A 20544-nucleotide genomic window follows, 5' to 3' on the forward strand; every position below is an offset into this window, starting at 1 on the left:
ACAATGTTGATATTTATCTCTCACAATAATTCATTTACGGGGAGGAGGATGAACAGTTTGAATCAATTAACGGCTAACACTACACCATCTACCCGATTGCTATTCAATTGTATTTAACCCATTTTGGGCGGGAACCCCTTTTGGTGTTAGCATTATGTTATGCTTTAGCTATTGAAAAATAGCAGATCTACCATCTATTATTTTTTTTAAATCGAAGAACGACTGACATAGAAACATAGCTTTTTCAGAAAACTGTCAGGAGGTAGTAGACATTTTTAGAATCTGATCTCAGGTCAAAATGGGTTAAAGACAACTTACCTCCGCAGGCCAGATGACAGTAGGCTGATTAGCATCCAGCTGCACTGATCTTTCAACCACAGCATACTTCTCCACCTGCACAGAACATACACAGAGAAATGATCCACACTGGATGCTATGCTTGATGATTAGGTGGTGCGAATGACGTGTATACACGTCTTTAGAATCAAAACCACGGGGTGCCTTGGACGTGTATAGATGTCTTTAGGTCCTTTGTATTGATATCAAACCATTTTTTTAAAATCAAATGTATTTATTTATTTGTTTTTGGCCTTTCCTTCTTCAGCGATCTCCTCGTGTTTGGCGCATGCACACTTCCGTTCACTTCCTTGTTTACCAAGGACTGTCTAAAGAGGACGAGTCGCGAAGACCGTACGGGCGACGCCATGTTGCTTATGGTGCTCCATGGAAGGAAAGAAACATGCGCAGTTGAGACCAAGGAAGCTGAACGCGGAAGTGTTGGCTGCATATAGCCCATTGCGCATGTTTCTTTCCTTCCATGGAGCACCATAAGCAACATGGCGTCGCCCGTACGGTCTTCGCGTCTCGTCCTCTTTAGACAGTCCTTGGTTTACGGGCCGACAGAAGTGGCTCATAACTCTAAATCTACGCGATCTCCATGGTTTGCATCAAAAGGGCAATGTTCCGTCTTCATTTCTGACTTCAGCATGCATCTCGTTTGGAATGTTGACGCTTCTAGAGACATAAGACGAGGTAGCGTGAGGTAAGGGGGGGGGGGGTAATGCAGGGGTTCTCAACCCGTGGGTCGCGACCCCTCGGGGGGTCGCCAAATTATTTTAGGGGGTCACCAAATTATTTTCAAAATATTTTTTTTATTTTCACGATTTTTCAAAAATAGCAGACTTACAAGCTCGTAGCGCGCCACTCGGTGGCGCTCTAATTGGCTCATCTGCTGGCACTCTTAGCGCCAATATTTTGAAGAATTCCCTGGGCAAAAACACCTACTGAGTGGTAAGTAGGTAAACAGGTAGTACGGAGCACTGTTCAGTGATTTCCAATGAGCGCTTCGAAACTCCAAACTCCAACAGATTTTACACTTAAAAAATAGCCGCTCTACAAGCTCATTTTCATGCATCTCATGATGCAACCAAGTAAATGTAAATGACTTGTGTCTTTTACTTATACTGGATCTCTTGTCCACTGTTTTTTATCTGTTGACAAAATTGTCCATATATTTAGTCTCAGTTTTAGTCATCATAGATTAGTTTCCATGTCATTTTCGTCAGTGAAAAAAGGTAGTCTTGTCGTCTTGGTTTTAGTCGAGGAAAACAACACTGCTCAATGCGTTGCCACTAGGTGAGCAGGGCGAGTCCCCCGGTGGAAAGGTGATGCATGTGCATACTCTCTATTGAGCACATGATCACGTGACTGTTTTCCAAAGCATGAGTATTTTACATTTTACAGTGTGTGTTGGCAGAGGGCGTTACGCCACTTACATCAATTTCCTTCGGTACACTGAGTTGGCAGTTGCTTTGTTTCCACGTGTCTACACCCTGAGAGAGAGAGAGAGAGAGAGAGAGATTCAAAGACAGTGAGACAAAGCATAGCATCTAAATATGGTGTGGGTGTGTGGGTGTGTGGGTGTGTGTGCGTGCGTGCGTGCGTGCGTGCGTGCGTGCGTGCGTGCGTGTGTGCGTGCGTGTAAAAATAGCCAGGCGGGTCGATAACAGCGTCTGCATAGTGACAGATGAAGGAAGCAAGGCTTTGTATGGAGTTCTCCAACAGAAGACTGACCGTAGACACATTGGAAAAGGAACAACCTGCACAAACTGCTGCTTCTCACCAACAGTTCACTGATCAGATTAGCCCATTTTGGGGGCGGGAACCCCTTTTGGTGTTAGCATTATGTTATGCTTTAGCTATTGAAAAATAGCAGATCTACAAGCTCATAGCACGCCACAGAGTGGCACGCTACGAGCTTGTAGGTCTGCTATTTTTGAAAAATCGAATGTATTTATTTTATACACTTTTCATGCCTTACTGAGAAACTTAATGTATAAATGTATGTGTCGGCTCAATGAGTCTCAAAACTGTATAATTATGCTGCTATGTAACCCCAGCTTCAGTAGCACTAGGTACCGGTCTGCTTTTTGGAAGCACTGGTATGAATGTTTATTGTAAAATGTATGTGTTTATGGGTTAGGGGGGGTTTCTTCTCTGTATGTAGTGTTTTAAGTGTTTTTATTGGACCCTGAGTCTGAACAAATAAAGTTGATTGATTGATATTTGTTTTTGGCCTTTCCTTCTTCAGCGATCTCCTTGTGTTTGGCGCATGCACACTTGTTTACGGGCCGACAAAAGTGGCTCATAACTCTAAATCGATCTCCATGGCTATTTTTGAAAAATCGAAGAACCACCTGACAAAGAAACATAGCTTTTTCAGAAAACTGTCAGGATGTAGAAGACATTTTTAGAATCTGATCTCAGGTCAAAATGGGTTAGTAAAGAGGATGAATATGAACGCTATATGATGATGTAACCATGATACAATATCGAACAAAGATGTGCAAAAAAAAAGCCTGCATCGCGACACCTTTTTGTGCTTGTGGGTCACACTGAAAAGTAACCATTTTGGAGTAGACTACTGGACTTATGTATGAGGTTTCCACCCGACAGCTACGCGTATATAAAATTGAAATTTGAAACATGGAAATAGAATTGCACATAATTCTGTTGAACTGACATTCCCAGACTTGGAGATCTTCAGGTCGATGACGAGGGGAGCAGGCTTCCTTTCCTTCCTCCTCTGCAGGTAATCATAAAGGCGGAGCTGTGGAGGCGTTGGCAGGTGAGACAGCTCCTGTTGTCTGTTCAGAGACGCCCGGGAGTGCCTCTTAAAACACCTGCAACACACACACAAAGCACGCACACACACATACAGTAGTTCAGCTCAAGTGTGTATGTCTTTTGAAATACACGTGACGGCCAAGGACAAGCTCTTTGCGCACGTGTGCGTGCGTGTGTGTGTGAGAGAGAGTGAGAGTGAGAGAGAGAGACTTCCAACTTAAGGCTTTCCATTCCTGAAAAGTTACAATGCAATAATGGAAGGCATCATTCTTGCGGTAATACTAATCTAAATATATATATTTTTTAATATTGTTAAAAAAAAAGAAATGTCACTGGAAGACGGGTTTCTGAACTGCCCACAGCTGTCCTATGACACACAGACCGATTCGATTCCCCCCCCCCCCCCATTTCATTATGAACATTAGTGAGAACTGAGGACCAATTATATGAATATAGGTTGAAAAGTGGTGAAGTCGTCCTCTAATTCAGGGGTTCTCAATGTTTTTGGCCGGGGACCCCCGGAAATGCTTTGGCAATGTCTCGGGACCCCCGCCCCGCCCCCTCCCGACCCCCAATATAAATTGACTGCTACAATAACCTTAACCCATTTTGGGCGGGAACCCCTTTTGGTGTTTTAAGCATTGTTATAATTTAGCTATTGAAAAATAGCAGATCTACAAGCTCATAGCGCGCCACCGAGTGGCGCGCTATGAGCTTGTAGGTCTGCTATTTTTGAAAAATCGTGAAAAAAAAAAAAAAAAAAAAGGCGATTCCCCGAGGGGTCGCGACCCACGGGTTGAGAACCCCTGCTCTAATTGATTAAAGATGACTCCTTTATTATTTCCTTAAATATGAGACAACTTAAGAGTGTTCGTATTGTTTATGAGTAATAAAGCTTCTTGACTTGATACAGATACTGTAATACACTGCTATTCTATTTTTAAACCACCATTGCTTAGCTCAGCTGTATGACTGAAGCAGCGAACGCATCCATCTGATCCATACCCACTGGCCACTTCCAGGCTAAATATAGACCCAAGACCGGTTTCTGCACTGTCTGGATGAATAACCCATTTGGGGCGGGAATCCCTTTTGGTGTTTTAAACATTGTTATAATTTAGCTATTGAAAAATTTTGAATATATATGTTTTTTAAATATACGTTTTTAACTCAAATCTTTGCTTCTGGGGGGGTCCCTGGAACAACATATTTTCAGATGGGGGTCGGAGGCCAATTACATATCATTTTTGGGGTCCTTGACATGAAATATTGAGCACCACTGATACAGAAACATGAGGTATTTCAGAAAACTGTCATGATTTAGAGAAGACATTTTTTTAAATTTCGACGTCAGGGCCTAAATGGGATAATACCGTTTCATGGATCGAGTGTTCATCTTCTGCTTGTTGTAGAGCAGCCGGTTGGCTGTGCACGTGACCGAGATGGAAGGGTCCAGACACAGAGGCTCCGCCGTGGCCAGGATCAACTGACTCTCCAGCTGCAGCTTATCGTCCTACAAAGTCAAAGTCGTACGATTAGTCACAGACGTTACCGCAGTGAAATTGGTTCTCCGCATTTGACCCATCTCTTGGAACGGTGAGCTGCAGCGTGCGCCGCGCTCGGGAATCATTTGATTAGTCGATTTCACCCCCAATCCAACCCTTTGATGCTGAGTGCCAAGCAGGGAGACATTGGGTCCCATTTTTAGAGTCTTTGGTATGACCCGGCCGGGGATCGAACCCCGACCTCCCAGTTTCAGGGCGGACACTCTAACCACAAGGCCAAGACGACAAGGACACAAGCAGTGTTTGTTGATGTCGTCGACTAAAGCTATGACGAAAGATGTCCGACTACGTTTTTTTCCACTGACGAAAAGAAACTAAACAAAAACTAAGCTATGATGACTAAAACTATGACTAAATAGATTGACAATTTCGTCAAATAAAAACTAGACTAAAATGTTAGGTAGGGACTAGTGGAGAAGACATCCAGTAGAGCTAAAATTGGCTCAATTGGCTCTCCAACTGCAGCTTATAATCCTATGTGTGAAACAAAGACAAACCATTGTTATGAAACAAAGACAAACCTTCGTATGAAAGAAAGACAAAACGTATTGCGCAAAAGACAGTAATAGAATATCATCTCTGTCGGGCTCTTATCCATGTATTCTAACTTTTTGTGCTTTTTGGTAAATGAATGCCCTACTACTTGATCATACTACAGCAGGGTTCCCCAATAGGCGGCCTGCGGGCCGCAAGCACCCCCCTTGTGGCCTCTGGAAGATATTTTTTAGGTCCCAGATATTAACAGTTCTACTGCGAAATACGCGTTACCCGCTATTTAATCAAATATTCTACACTGCCGAGATTGTTTTATTACCTTTAGAGCATACGCTGAAGTATTTGGGCTTTTGATCCGCGAAAATCCGGCGAAGAATGGTCCGTCGGCATGTTATGATCATCCACACCAGCGGCCATTACAATGCGGTACAGGATCCGCCTCTATGAGGCATTGTAGTCCAAACAAACCCCCCGTCCACTTACAGTACATTGAGCTCAATTTCCCAGAAGCCCTAGCAGCCCAGATGATGACTTGATTTCCGGTTTCGTCATCATAACGCGACGGCCTCGTCATCAGGTCCCGGATAAATGCGCTGTTTCTTTTTAATTATTTTAAAACAGCGAATTAAACGCATTAAACAAATAGCGGGAATGTCGTATTACGCGCGGTGGAACCCTGGAGTAAACAATTAGCCAGTAGCCTATGCATGTCAAACTGGGCCTCCTTCAAAGTAAAATGTGGAGAATCACTGCTAGAGCCCTGCCATCATATTCAAGGGCTTTTGGCACTCAAAGAGTGTACATGCGCATACAAACAGGTCCATTTGTACTCTCAGAGTTAAGTTGACATTGATTTTTATAAATAAAAGTTATAATAAATTGAGGTCCCACATATAAATGGCATTAAATGGGGGTCAGTAGCCTTGCATGTCAAACTGGGTCATCCTTCAAATTAAAAGATGAGAATACCTGCCATATCTTTTCAAATGGGGTGTTGCCCTGAAAATGAATTAATTTTACACTCAAGAGTGAAAGATCTATAAGGGTCCATTTGGTTACCAACTCTGTCATTTAGCTGGAGACCACCAGGTACGCCCTCAAGGACAACTGGTGGTCCCCGGACCACTGGTTGAGAACAAATCATCTACATCTATTCTAAGCTTAATTAATTAATGAAAAAATAAAACCCCCAATTTTTCGCGCGTGCAGACTCTGCCCCCAGCCTAGTACCCTAGTCAAAATATGGCCCTCGAGGAACATTAATTGGGGAAGCCTGTACTACAGCGTCATACAAAAGTAGCAAATCTAAAAGTTTGAAACGTGTACATTTTGAAGTTATAAACACTTCAAGCAATACTGAAATGTAAAATAGGGTAAACAATAAACATGCCTGCCTAGAATAAAATAAACTTGCACAGAGAGTGGAATAAGTCCGATATATTTTAGTTCACAGAGTTCACTACATTAATTATGGATATCGGAATCTTTGAGGGAGAGAGAGATATCTTGTTTTCCAAAATATCATAATCACTATCAGCCTTGGAAAAAAATCCATATCAGATGATATGACCTCTAGGTCGGAACTTAAACTGACTTCTGGCCTGCTTCAAGCATTGTTGTACACAACTGGACGGCATATGATCTACTTCTGTGTATAGATTTTAAAAAATCAGACCAGTCTGAAGCGAGTGGTGCAAGAGCACCCCCTATTGGTACTCTAAACATCGGGAAGGACATAGGGACATTGCTGTTCCTTGGAGTGGTTGCACCACTCAAAAAAAAAGTTGATATCAAATCTAAATCTACAAAATTGATCCCACGATTTTTTGTAACTCATTTTCTTCACCCAGTGTCTGTAGTGTACGTCCAAATCCTGAACACCGACTCAACTAAAGACAAGCCTCGCACACAGCTCCTTTAAATCTATGTGTGTCCCTATGTCTGTCTGTCTGTTTAGAGTACGACCTATTGACCCCAAGCAGACAGCTAATTGGAGTCGCATTCCGGTGACAGACGGAGAGACACACAAACACGCGACGCACGCACGGTCGCACACACACACACACACATACACAGTTCACAGGGGTGTGATTTTTGTTTATAGTGTGCAGGCTGTTTACCTGTGTCCATTTGTGGTGGTCACTGGTCATCGAATGGACATCACAGATCAACGTCTGGAAGGGATTAAAGACATCAGTAAAGTGAGTAAACATAAACATGGCTTGTTTAGGTACTGTAGCGGAGATGATGCATAATATATCCGTAGGCAGACGTGCTGGCAGTATGGAGACAAACAGAATTTGAGGTCACACACAAACACTTCTGTTGCGTTTTGTCTGCCTGAGCTAACAGATGGTAGGGATGCCAGAAAGTGACCATCAGCCAAATCGAATATTCGACAGCTCTGCCGATTAATAAACGATTAATCGGCGGCATCCCCAACAGATGGTTGGGTGATTTTCCACCAAGCACACACGGCTAAATAGCTTGATAACGAATGGCCGGATTTGTGTGACACATCTACCTTTATATGTCTATGTGTGACACATCTACCTTTATATGTCTATGTGTGACACATCTACCTTTATATGTCTATGTGACACATCTACCTTTATATGTCTATGTGACACATCTACCTTTATATGTGTGACACATCTACCTTTATATGTCTATGTGTGACACATCTACCTTTATATGTCTATGTGTGACACATCTACCTTTATATGTGTGACACATCTACCTTTATATGTCTATGTGTGACACATCTACCTTTATATGTGTGACACATCTACCTTTATATGTCTATGTGTGACACATCTACCTTTATATGTCTATGTGTGACACATCTACCTTTATATGTGTGACACATCTACCTTTATATGTCTATGTGTGACACATCTACCTTTATATGTGTGACACATCTACCTTTATATGTCTATGTGTGACACATCTACCTTTATATGTCTATGTGTGACACATCTACCTTTATATGTCTATGTGTGACACATCTACCTTTATATGTCTATGTGTGACACATCTACCTTTATATGTCTATTCCGCATACTGGGTCGTAGGATGGTATGCGTTTATCATGCGCGCTCTTTAGTGGATTTAGGGATCAGATTGGGGTAAAGGACGATGTTAGAAGCTTAACTCTATCTCTACCGCTAGCTGTTAGCATAAACGCCAGTTCCCAGTGCCAGCATACGCGTTCACTTTAAATAGTCAGTTTGCCCCTCAGTTTGCCACTCAGTCTAGATGAGGGGTGCGTGTCCTGATGGGAAAATCATGCATGTGCATACTCTCTATAGTAACGGGATGTAATGCGTTAAAATGCTAAAACACCCCTAATAATGAGGGGATTACCTGCATAGTGGGTCGTAGAAGGATGTGTCTGCTCTGGTATGTGGGCATCTTAGTGTTACCAGACTGCCTGTAGTCTCTCACCTCCACGATGACACAACCACAGTGGAAGATGTTCACCTGAGGACATGAGGAACCAGGAGGAGTGAGTGAGTGAGTGAGTGAGTGAGTGAGTGAGTGATTCCATTTGACATCCTTCCTCACTCACTCACTCAAGCACCTTAAGGAATCATAAAGCTAACATGTATAACTATCTCTGACAGAAAATGCACAATCTTTTTATAGTTTCACAAGATAGTATTACCCAAAGTGTTAATGTAACACAGCTCTGTTTACACCTTTAGTTAATTCCTATTTATATCCAATATTTATTTGTAAATACATTGTTTTATTTTGATTATCTTGTTCCACTTCTGCTTTGGCAATGTAAACGTACGTTTTCTCATGCCAATAAAACTCCTTTGAAATGAATTTAAATGAAGTGAGTGAGTGAGTGAGTGAGTGAGTGAGTGAGTGAGTGAGTGAGTGAGTGAGTGAGTGAGAGAGCCACTCTAACCTGTGATTTCTCCAGCAGGTCCACCAGGATAGGGGGCAGTTCCTCTGCATCCAGGTACTCCAGCAGTTCTCCTTCCTCGTACGGCAGACGGATGGTCTCAGAGTCTGTACGTTCACACAAACACAAACGGTTCAGGGAAGATTTGAATATAATATCTGCATTTCAAAATAAACACCATAGTGTGGGCTGCCCTGACTTAAACAATGTGTGGCTCCTTTCAAAACTGGTCAGAAAACTACAAGCGGAGATAGATATTAAATCCCCTTGAAATGAGGGCACATAGACTGCCACCGTTTTTCCCTTTTCTCCTCTGTAAATATAGATATTTGTCGATGACATGTATTAATGCTTTAACCCATTCAGGCCCGACGTCGAAATAAAAAAAACGTTCGCTCTGAAAGAATATATATTCAAAGATTTGTGCCGCATTTTTACGATTTTTCAAAAATAGCAGACCTACAAGTTCCACTCGGTGGCATGCTATGAGCTTGTAGATCTGCTATTTTTCAATAGCTAAAGTATAACATAATGCTTAGTTAAAACACCAAAAGGGGTTCCCGCCCAAAATGGGTTAAAAGCTATAATATGACACAGATGCGTCCTCAGGTCTAAATGGGTTAATATACTATGCTTTGTTGATGAATTGAATAGTCTTAAACGACGTTAAACAATGTTAAACTCACTTTTCCACTCAATTTGTCCCCCACACTATTTTGTGTATCCTTTTAGCCCAAGTGTTGTGTGTGTGCACGACTGTGCGTGCATAGGTGAATGATTGACGTCTCTCACCTGATCCATTCTTGCCTCTGAGCATCAGAGAGTAACCTTCGTTCCCCGGGTACAGGTTGACCACCAGACAGGACACTGACTCCTGGGAGACCAGCTTCTCCAGTAGGTTCACATTTCTCCTCAGGTTCTTCAAGGGAACAACACAACAAGTGAGCAAGCAGTGGTGGGAAAAGTACTGAAATGTTTCACTTAAGTAAAAGTATCAATACCGCAATATAGAAATACTAAAGTTACAAGTAAAAAAAAAAAGTCTGGAATTCAAAATGTACTTGAGAAAAAGCACAAAGGTATTGGCATCAAAATGTACTTAAAGTACCAAAAGTAAAAGTATGCAGTGCAATGCAACTCAATGAGTTGCATTGGTGTGGTTGACCTTAAAAACCGTCTCGTCCCGACCCTTTGGTGTGGTTTGGGCTTTAGAGCGGTCTGTAACAATTCATTCTTTATTCATTTATCTGTCAGTATATTTAGAGATTTACAATTTAGGGATTTAGCCGACAGAGATATAAACATGATTGTATACACACACCTTCAGTTCTGGCTCTTTCTCACATTCTTCTATATAAAGCTCATAGAGCTTCTGGTATAAACTCTTCTTCCCACCAGAAGAGGCTCTCCTTTTGGCCGGTCGCTGTCGAGCACTTTCTACAATGTACTGTTGGAACAGATAGAGTCACGTCACATTTAATACAGACTGGAATGAACATTTTCTACAATGTACTGTTGTGGAACAGAGAGAGTCACATCACATTTAATACAGACTGCAATGAGCATTTTCTACAATGTACTGTTGTGGAACAGATTTAATAGAGATTGCAATGACACGATCACAGCTAGAGACCGACCGATGCCAGATATTTGGGTCTGGTTGGTGCTGATCCCACCATTCCTGATATTTCTACTTTCTGAATTATGTATGTATGTATGCTACTGTCATTTGTTTTGTATTGTAATGTGTTATTAACTGTTGCTTGTGTGATGAACAAAATGCTAATACATCTTGGGACTTTATTGTGTTTTTCTACCAGAAAGTTGGGAAACAATCGGAACTTGATGTCATCAACAACAACAACAACAACAACAAAAGACCACCTGGCCCTATTCAATGCAAAACCATACAGAAAATGTTACGTGAAGGCCTTACCTCGGCACGATCCAATGCATATTCTAAAACTTGTTGCTGAAAAAGGGGAAGAAAAAAAATGCATTACAACTAGATCGACAGATCTGCTATTTTTGACACTTTTGTTGTGCGTAACACCGTTTTGTTTGACACTGTAGTATTATGATCAAGTAGGGCATTCATTACGGGGGAGAAAGAAAAAAAACACGAAAAAGTTCAAATATGGAGATAAGAGGTTTCTGCCTGACGGTGTTTACCATTGTGGTCCACCACCAGATGCAAGGTGAGTGACAGTAGACGATCCGCCAGCCTCACACCGTCACCTTCCCAAAGCCACCATTCACTCCCTGTGTACGGTAAAGAGAATATTAAACACAATTTGCACTCAACGGCGTAGCTCACATGTTCTAGGGATAGTAGTTAGTAGTAGTAATGATAGTCAACTGAAAGTGTTCCTTCTTCCCAGTTCTCACCTGGGCTGTGGTGAAAGGTTTGGGAAATTGGGGGATGGGGGTTGATTCACTGGGGGAGGTGTTAGGCTGGGGGGTGGGGTGGTAGTTGGGGGTTCACTGACACTGTGTTAATTAATTTGCAGTAGGAACAAAGCAAAGCAAAGCAAAGTTCTTTGTTTACCCAGGGTGAATGGACTAAGCTCGAGATGCTTGTTTACAGCCAGACCCTGCTCATAGAACATTTCATGGTAGGGGTTCAATGCCTTGCTCAAGGGCACTTCAGCGGTGGTAATTTTAACGTGCCGGTCCGGGGATTCGAACTGGCGACCTTCCGATAACAAGACCGCTCCGCAAACCGTTCGGCCACCGCTGAACGGCCACCGCTGCCGCTAACAGGGTTGCCAAGTCCACCAATTTGACGCCAATTTGGGGCCTCTACTTCCGTTGTCTCTAGTCTCTATTTATTAAGCCCTGGCTAAAGTATGTGTGTATAATAGTATAATAAATGACAAAACATGAATTATTATAGACATGCATAGTATTTAGAATGATAAATGCATCAAATCTTTTTTTTTTTAGGTGCGCCAGGCCCTCCTAGACACAGGTTTAATGTTTGTCTTTAGTTCAATGTTTGTTTTGTAAACACCATTGACAATGAAGGGAAAATGTACGTCATAATGTGCCTCATTACGTCATATTGTCTCTTTATTGTTAATGGCATTTAATGTTTGTGTTGGCCCTGTTTGTTTCACATCACCATTAGTTAGACTTTAATATATTAGCGCCCCTCACTTCACACGGGTGTGATTTTTTTCATTATAAACAAAGCCATGATGAACTAACTAGAAAACACATCTGACCTAAATCAAAACATGACCCCCCCCCTCCCTCCCTATGACCCTGAATTGTTGTGTCTTCCAAATAGACAACCTCCATAAGACCATAAGATCCTGTATCACATGCAAGATGGCATTCCATACACACACACACAGACCTAACTAAGCTTAAGTTAACCACTTTTGTTTGTGTGGATGGCGTTAAAGTGTGATATAACAACAACAAAAGCCAGACACATCAGATGAGGCTAAAACAGCAACAAGCAGCTCGTTCAGTTCATGGAGGAGGAGGTGGCCTAGAATTAAACACGCCAAGGAGGATGCCTCCGTGATGTCACTACTAACACCCGGAAGTGTGTGTAGACTAGTGTCACTCACAACAACAAGGGACTAGGGAGCAGACATTTGAAGGGGGGAGAGATACAAACGTAGCTTTAAATTTACAACAAGAAGCGTCCACGCAGAAAGGTCATTTTAACAAGCAAACAAGTACTTAGCCTCGACAATGACACTGTTTAGATGCCCCAACCAAGGTCACTTCACGAATACAGACACTTCCACATGTCCCTAACATCTCTGTTATGTTACATCCTACAATGTATTCCTACAAAGGAATCAAAACCAAACCATTCCACTCTTGTCTACTCGCACACAAAGACGTAAAAAAAGTTTACATCTCGACAACATTAAACGTTATAAGAAGCTTCTGACAGGCGTTTTTGATTGATTGATTGATTGAAGTATGTATTATTAACAGTTTGCAGAATTACAGTACATTTCAGGCACAACTCAATACTCACACTCAATGTGAGTGGACGACCCAATAAAGCATTACACTTGTTTACAACTACAAGAGGGTCCACCTTGTTCAATTCATCATAACATTTAGAGACGTACACCACAGTGACCACACCGTAGTCGTGACGACACAATCCTACCCTTGGCATCATCACCGCGGCTAACGTTAGCATGCTAGCCTGTTCCTGTTAGTGGAGCAGCAGAGAGCATATCATAGCCTGCAAGTTGTGCTGCGTTAGCTCCGTGTGGCTAAAAAAAACCGCTACAAAACAATCCCGTTCCCGAGGCCGCCGCTTCCCGGGAGCGACGCTGCCGTCGTGCGGCCCCGCGCACCACCTTACCTCTTCGGGTTGCATAGCAGGTGAGCGCAGCTCCGGCTGCCGGGAAGCCTCCGAATGAGACAGAGATACTTCAGTGTGTTTCATTCAGATAAAACTACGAGGGCAGCAGCCATCTTCTTTCCAGTGTGACAACAACAGCTACACTTCCGGTTTGGTGACACACGGGAGGGGAGGAGGGAGGGAGGGAGGCGTCGCGAGCGAGTGGGCGGAGTCTGTCTAGAAGAAGCACCGTTACTTTACATCTAATAGTCAGAGGATATTTAATACAACATCTGGGCTGCGCATACATTTCTTACCAAGAATTGTCTTCACCAATGTGTTTGTGTCTACTAACATATCCCACATTGGTTTCTATTCAACCATTTTTGACAGCTTTTTTTGATTGATTGATTGAAAATCTTATTAACAGTTTGCAGAATTACAGTACATTTCAAGCACAAACTCAATACAAAGGCTGTTAACTGTGAGTGGACGACCCAATTAAGCATTACACTTGTTTACAACAGGGTCCACCATGTTCAATTCATCAAAACATTTAGAGACGTACAAATAGACACTTCTATATAGACAAAGAACAGTACAGGAATTCATCATAATGGAGGTAAAAAGGGAAAAGAAACATATACAGTGAGGGGAAAAGGGGGGGGGGGGGGGGGGGGGCGGTGGGGGTGGATTCAGATTTTACGGGGGCCAGTTTCGAATTGCAGCCATCCGTAGGTGCCCTTTGAGAGCGGTTTTGAAGGAGTCAAGGGATTTGCATGTCTTAATGACTGTTGGTAGGGCGTTCCACATTTTGGTGGCATAGGAGCGAAAATAATTTAGTCCCTTGTTTGTGCCGAATCTGGGTTGAACATGATTCGTTGCACTCCCTCTGGTGTTGTGGGTGTGGACTTCGTTAACATTAAGGAAGTATCTACACAGGTACATGGGTATCTTGGTGGAGTATCGAATCTTGTGGACCAGACCCATTGCAAGATGCTGTACTCTGTCGCCGACCCTAAAGCTGCTGAAAGTTAGGGTACCATTAACAACCAATTGTATGGCAAAATGTTCTAAATTTCATTATGCTTTATGTAGCATGTGACGTGTCAAACTAGGGGGGTTTCATGATTCGGAACCCATTCCAAATCAGATATGATGTTAGTGATCAGGGTTTGTTAGTGATGGACCACACTGCTGTGGCCCAGAATGGCCCCACTACACTTTTCAGGTAAAAGCAAAGCAAAGTTCTTTGTTTACCCAGGGTGAATGGACTAAGCTCGAGATGCTTGTTTACAGCCAGACCCTGCTCATAGAACATTTCATGGTAGGGGTTCAATGCCTTGCTCAAGGGCACTTCAGCGGTGGTAATTTTAACGTGCCGGTCCGGGGATTCGAACTGGCGACCTTCCGATAACCAGACCGCTCCGCAAACCGTTCGGCCACCGCTGAACGGCCACCACTGAACGCTGTGTTTGATCACAATCTGGAAACGTTCCACTGTGGTCTGGTTGGTATATGATTAGTTATCCAGGAATAAGATGGGCTCAGCTCTCAGCTTCTCCCCTTTCAGGTCCTCCTCTGTGGTTCCTTAGAGGACCTGAGGATCTTAATTTTCTGCTCCTATTCCTCATCACTTGACTCCGCTCTTCCTCATGTAAAAACAGAGTTTTGACCTGTTCCTTAACCCATTTTGGGCAGGAACCCCTTTTGGTGTTTTAAACATTATGTTATAATTTAGCTATTGAAAAATAGCAGATATACAAGCTCATAGCGCGCCACCGAGTGGCGTGCTACGAGCTTGTAGGTCTGCTATTTTTGAAAAATCGTGAAAATATTTATTTCAGAAAACTGGAGGATTTAGAAGATTTTTTTAAATTTTTGAGGTCAGGCCTATCTGCCTCAATGGGTCTGGGCCCATAAAACCACCCACCCTTTCCCCCTCACTAGTAGGCCTATATGTTTCTTTTCCCTTTTTACCTCCTCTATGATGATTTCCTGTTTTGACTATATAGAAGTGTATATTCTAGTGTATATTAGTCTCTAAATGTTTTGTTTTGCCCTATTGTAACCAAGTGTAATTCTTTAATTCACAGTTTTTGTATTGAGTTGTACTTGACATGTACTGCAAACTGTTAATAAATCAATCAATCAATCAATCAATCAATCAATCAATCAATCAAAACAATTCCTAAACATTCATTTTCTTCAAATGTTAGTGCTTTCTGGACTTCTGTTCTGGATCCTGTGCAGCTTTATCGATGGGTCTGACTCTGAAACTGTGGTCGGTATGTTTTTGAGTGTGCAACCACTCCTATAGACAGCTTTGTGTGTCCCTGGGTCTGTCCCTGGCTGGCTGGCTGGGTCTGTCCGAGCACGAAACACTTGGTTGTGAAAACCAACCTAACACACACACACACACACACACACACACACACACACACACACACACACACACACACACACACACACACACACACACACACACACACACTAACTGTATATATGATGATTTAGGGTGTTACAGTACAGTGACAGTACAGTAGTACAGTACAGGAGTAGAGGGACCACCTGGGGGACCCCCACACGGTAACTGTCATTTCTCGCCGGAACCGGGCCGGGCCCCTGGGTGTGTTCCTGGGGGTCTGGATGTTCCGGGGACCCCCCGAGGACCCCCACACTCAACCGTTTCGGAACCGGGCCGGCACCCATGGCCACGTTCCTGTGGGTCTGGAACTTCCGGGGACACCCATCACGGTGAAAAATGTTCTGGAGCATTCCTTTGAACTGATGGCAGGGAGCTCAGTTTTAAGGAATTTTGAAGTTCATTCCACAAGGTTGGGCCATTGACAGAAAAAGCTGTCTTGCCCAACTCTGTCTGAGCCTGAGGAACCTTCAGCCTTAAAAAATCACTAGAGCGGGTCTGATACGTGCTATTGTTCAATTCCAACATGGAACAGATATAGTCAGGGAGCATCCCAGAAATGGCCTTATATAAAAATAGGTGCCAATGCTTATCTCGCCTCTCTGTCAGAGAGGATAAACCTGAGTTCTCATAAAGTGCACAGTTATTAATGCATTAAAGGACAATATCAGTCACCAGAACTAGGGAGGTGCATGCTTTCGATTGATTGATTGATTGATTGATTGATTGAAGTATTTATTAACAGTTTTCAGAATTACAGTACATTTCAAGCACAACTCCATACAAAAAACAATACAATACAATACAATACAAAAACAATGAGTGATTTCAATGAATCTGACACGGTTAACATGGAGTTTGAAGAGGGGTCATGTCTGATCACATGAATATCAAATATCGAAATTTTGAAAGCAGCGAAAAAACTAACAGGATTACCACAAAAATCTGATATGTGAAAATGACCACAGAAGTGTTGGGTGAAATAAACACACACACACACGCACGCACGCACGCACGCACGCATACAGTACAGTACAGTACAGTACAGTACAGTACAGTACAGTACAGTACAGTACAGTACAGTACAGTACAGTACAGTACAGTGACAGTACAGTAGAGGGACCCCCTGGGGGAGCCCCACACAGTTACTGTCATTTCTCGCCAGAACCGGGCCGCCCCCCTGGGTGTGTTCCTGGGGGTCTGGATGTTCCGGGGACCCCCCGAGGACCCCCACGCGGTAACTCAACCGTTTTGGAATAAGATCATTGCATTCATTACATTAATTCTGCAAATTAATTGTGTTTAAAATCAAGATGACAGACATGATGTGTCCCCATCCCTGGACCCTGTTGCATTGAGTAAATAGGTGTAATACAGTATTTGATGACTCTGTAAACTCAACCATGTTATCCCACCATTGGACACTAGGGGGCAGAGAAGTATTGCAAAAATAAACAACTCACACTAGTTAAACAGCCCAACAGCTCTGGTGTGGTTTGTCAGAATGAAAGAATAGGTTGGATTAAAATGAAGGAGATGAGATTAATGTAGCCCAGTATCTCTTTAGGACAGGATAAATCCGGTTTCATTTAAAGGAGGTTTAGGAGGAGGACATTTGTGATGTATCGCAAATAATCAGAATCAACTTCATTGTCACATCACAGGTTTACAGGTGTAAAAAAAACAATTGAGAAATGTGTTTCCGTTTCCGTAAGTACAAGCTCAGTAGTATACGTATAATATGAGAAACCCAGTGAAGAAACTAGGAAAAGTGCTCCACCAGGTCACGTCCACGGTTTGAAACATTTTGTTCATAACTGGCCACTCCAACCTTTTATTTTTTATTTAACCTTTATTTAACCAGTAAAAACACATTGAGACTGAGTCTCTTTTGCAAGTGGGAACTGGCCAAAAGGCGGAAACAAAATTACACTTATTACAACGCTACATCGTACATGTCAAATTTACACAACAAACAGCCAAATAATACATCCATGACATGATACCTCAAGAAACCTATACTTTATACAACAATTCAATCTCCAACAAATGGTACACTAACAGTAACCGGGCACAAGGAATTGTGCACAGAGCAAATACACAATGTATAATATACATTATAAACAGGAAAAAATAAATATATATATGGGCCAATGAGTACACATCTGAACATGTGCAGGTGTTGGACTGTACATTTAAGATGATCCTTTTGAAACTTCTCAAAGGAACTTTCAAGGCCAATTTTTGTCTGAACTGCAGGTCCAGCTTCCACAACCAAGGTTCAAGGTCTTTATTAATGTCCCAGAAGGGCAATTGTGTTTACAGCAACAGTAGTGGTTTCCGACATGGCATAAATAGAGGTCTGGTCGCATCTATTGCAGGTAGAAGAATAAGAGATTAAAAAAAGAAAGCAAAAAAGTGCTTAAGATATAATATATAAAGTGCCGCATAAAGTGCATTCAGCATCATCGTCATCACATTACATGATTACTGGCAGCATTGACTGCACGAATCGAGGCAGGGACAAAGGAGTGCTTATATCTGTTGTTTTTGATAACGGGGGCACCCAGACGACCAGGGGCCAAAGAAAACAAGACACTTTTTTTACCCCCCTCAGATTTGAAGGCTGGCACTACAAACTAAATATCCAAACTAGCCAAACTCTGTGGTTCCTTAGAGGACCTGAGGATCTTCATTTTCTGCTCCTCTTCCTCATCACTTGACTCCGCTCTTCCTCATGTAAAAACAGATTTTTGACCTGTTCCTTAACCCATTTTGGGCAGGAACCCCTTTTGGTGTTTGAAAAATTTTGGTGTTTGAAAAATAGCAGATCTACAAGCTCATAGCGCGCCACCGAGTGGCGCACTACGAGCTTGTAGGTCTGCTATTTTTGAAAAATCGTGAAAATATTTATTTCAGAAAACTGGAGGATTTAGAAGAATCTTTTTAATTCCAAAAAATAATAATATCCAAACTAGCCAAACTATATCCTGCATGTGGATGTGGGCCGCCAGTTGCCAGTATTACTATTATTCTGCCTCCTGGTACTTGCTGTGAAGAAAAAGATGATGTAACATTGTTACGTGCAATAATTAAAGACACATAAGAGACACTGCGTAATGGGACTATGATTGGTTGTTGATTTGTTTCTGCATACAGTGCAAGATGCATGTATCGGGTGCTTAGCCTATACTGTAGTTCATATAGCTCGTAATCAAACATGTGGCGCTGGAGAGGTGAGACTAACTGAAAACAGAATTCTGAGCCTCATTTCTGGTCCAATTATCTCAATAAAAAAAACAGCCTACTGATTCGACTTGATGGCGAAACACTCCTTAAGGGAATTCAAACCAGCTCAGTTGTGCTAGAGGCAGGATGAAATGAAATAACTGAACGACCACTCGCAGCATACGGGTCAGCTAGCGGTGACCTTACGAAAACAGGTCTCAGCGGTCATTTACAACCAGAGCACTTTAGTGAAAGTGACTGACCCTGTGCATGCCCTGGCACGTAGGTGGTACTTCAGCTCTAGCACAGAAGATGTTCCACATACTTGCATTTTGCCGTATGTTATCGTTTGTCTTTTAATGTCTCGATGAATTGAAACAACAGGACCTTAATGGAAGCAAGCCCCGGGCTTAATATTGGGTTATCCTTTTTGCATTCTTTTGTGCAAACTGATAATAAAGTATTCGATCAATCAAAAAAGGTGTGCGTGCGTGCGTGCGTGCGTGCATGCGTGCGTGCGTGCGTGCGTCAGGTGGAGACTAGTCCAGTGTGTGCCCCACCCTGCGCCTTCTGCAGTGTTGACAGAGCGACGCAGAGCGATGATGACACTGTGGTGTTGAAAGAAGATTCTACAAAACATGACAGAGGAGCCGGAGGAAAGAGAGAGTTCCTCACTGGTGGGGTTTGTGTGCTAAAGCAAACACAGCTTGGAATGCCTCTATGTGTCTCCACTGTCCAGCATGGAGTACAAAATAAAGATAAAAAGTAACAGTTTTGGACATATGAGGTTTACACCCGACAAAGACCATATGTTTTCAGAGGCTTTTTTTAATTTTTTATGTTTTTTTTTGCGGCTTTCACCTTTATTTTATTTATTTTTGAGGTGTAAACCACTCCTACAACTGGCTTTGTTAGTTTACGTGTCTGTCTGTTTGTCTGTCTGTCTGTTCGTACCAAAAAATGAGCATGGTTGCTATGGTCACCCAGTTCACACGGGTGTGATTTCATTACGTCAGACATTACGTCAGACCACAGCTGATCATTCTATATAAGACCTTACACCACTCAGTTCACACGGGTGTGATTTTTTTGTATAGAGGGACAGACAGTAGGCTGACAGGAAATGGGGGAGAGAGATGGGGGAGTGACATGCAGTAAAGGCCGTCGGGATCGGGAATCGAACCCGCGGCACACTGCCAGACTTGAGCTACCGGCCAAGGTGCCTGGACCGCTGAGCCACGGCCCAGGCCTGTTTTCAGAAATTCGTTTTTCTATATAATATATATTTTGGAACATGCATGCATAGGCCTATGTATGTTTTGCAGTATGGCATGGCAGCCATGATATAGAAATAAGTAGACTCAAGTTTTATTTAGACTCCCATCATATGTTATCACTTGACCAAATAGAGCAGATCAACAAGCTCACAACCTGACTGCTGAGTTTGCTGATCAACTGTTTTGGCGCA

At 42.6% G+C, this 20544-nt stretch overlaps 1 protein-coding gene across 3 annotated transcripts in view; it reads right to left on the reverse strand.

The window, feature by feature from the left end:
* Window positions 1-13583, reverse strand: part of supt20 (SPT20 homolog, SAGA complex component) — a 41036-nt gene extending 27453 nt beyond the window's left edge. For all 3 annotated transcript variants that reach the window (XM_079507890.1, XM_079507891.1, XM_079507889.1), the window contains exons 1-12: window positions 13445-13583; window positions 11275-11364; window positions 11039-11074; window positions 10424-10549; window positions 9895-10021; window positions 9106-9209; window positions 8553-8669; window positions 7307-7360; window positions 4500-4639; window positions 3023-3182; window positions 1776-1832; window positions 319-393 (exon numbers count right to left, since the gene is read on the reverse strand). In XM_079507890.1, the coding sequence (XP_079364016.1) occupies window positions 319-393; window positions 1776-1832; window positions 3023-3182; window positions 4500-4639; window positions 7307-7360; window positions 8553-8669; window positions 9106-9209; window positions 9895-10021; window positions 10424-10549; window positions 11039-11074; window positions 11275-11277 (999 nt within the window). In that variant the 5' untranslated portion in view covers window positions 11278-11364; window positions 13445-13583. The remainder of the gene's footprint in view (window positions 1-318; window positions 394-1775; window positions 1833-3022; window positions 3183-4499; window positions 4640-7306; window positions 7361-8552; window positions 8670-9105; window positions 9210-9894; window positions 10022-10423; window positions 10550-11038; window positions 11075-11274; window positions 11365-13444) is intronic.
* Window positions 13584-20544: the final 6961 nt, after the last annotated feature.

The sequence above is a fragment of the Electrona antarctica genome, assembly GCF_951216825.1.
Source record: "Electrona antarctica genome assembly, chromosome: 8".
Taxonomy (NCBI): Eukaryota; Metazoa; Chordata; class Actinopteri; order Myctophiformes; family Myctophidae; genus Electrona; species Electrona antarctica.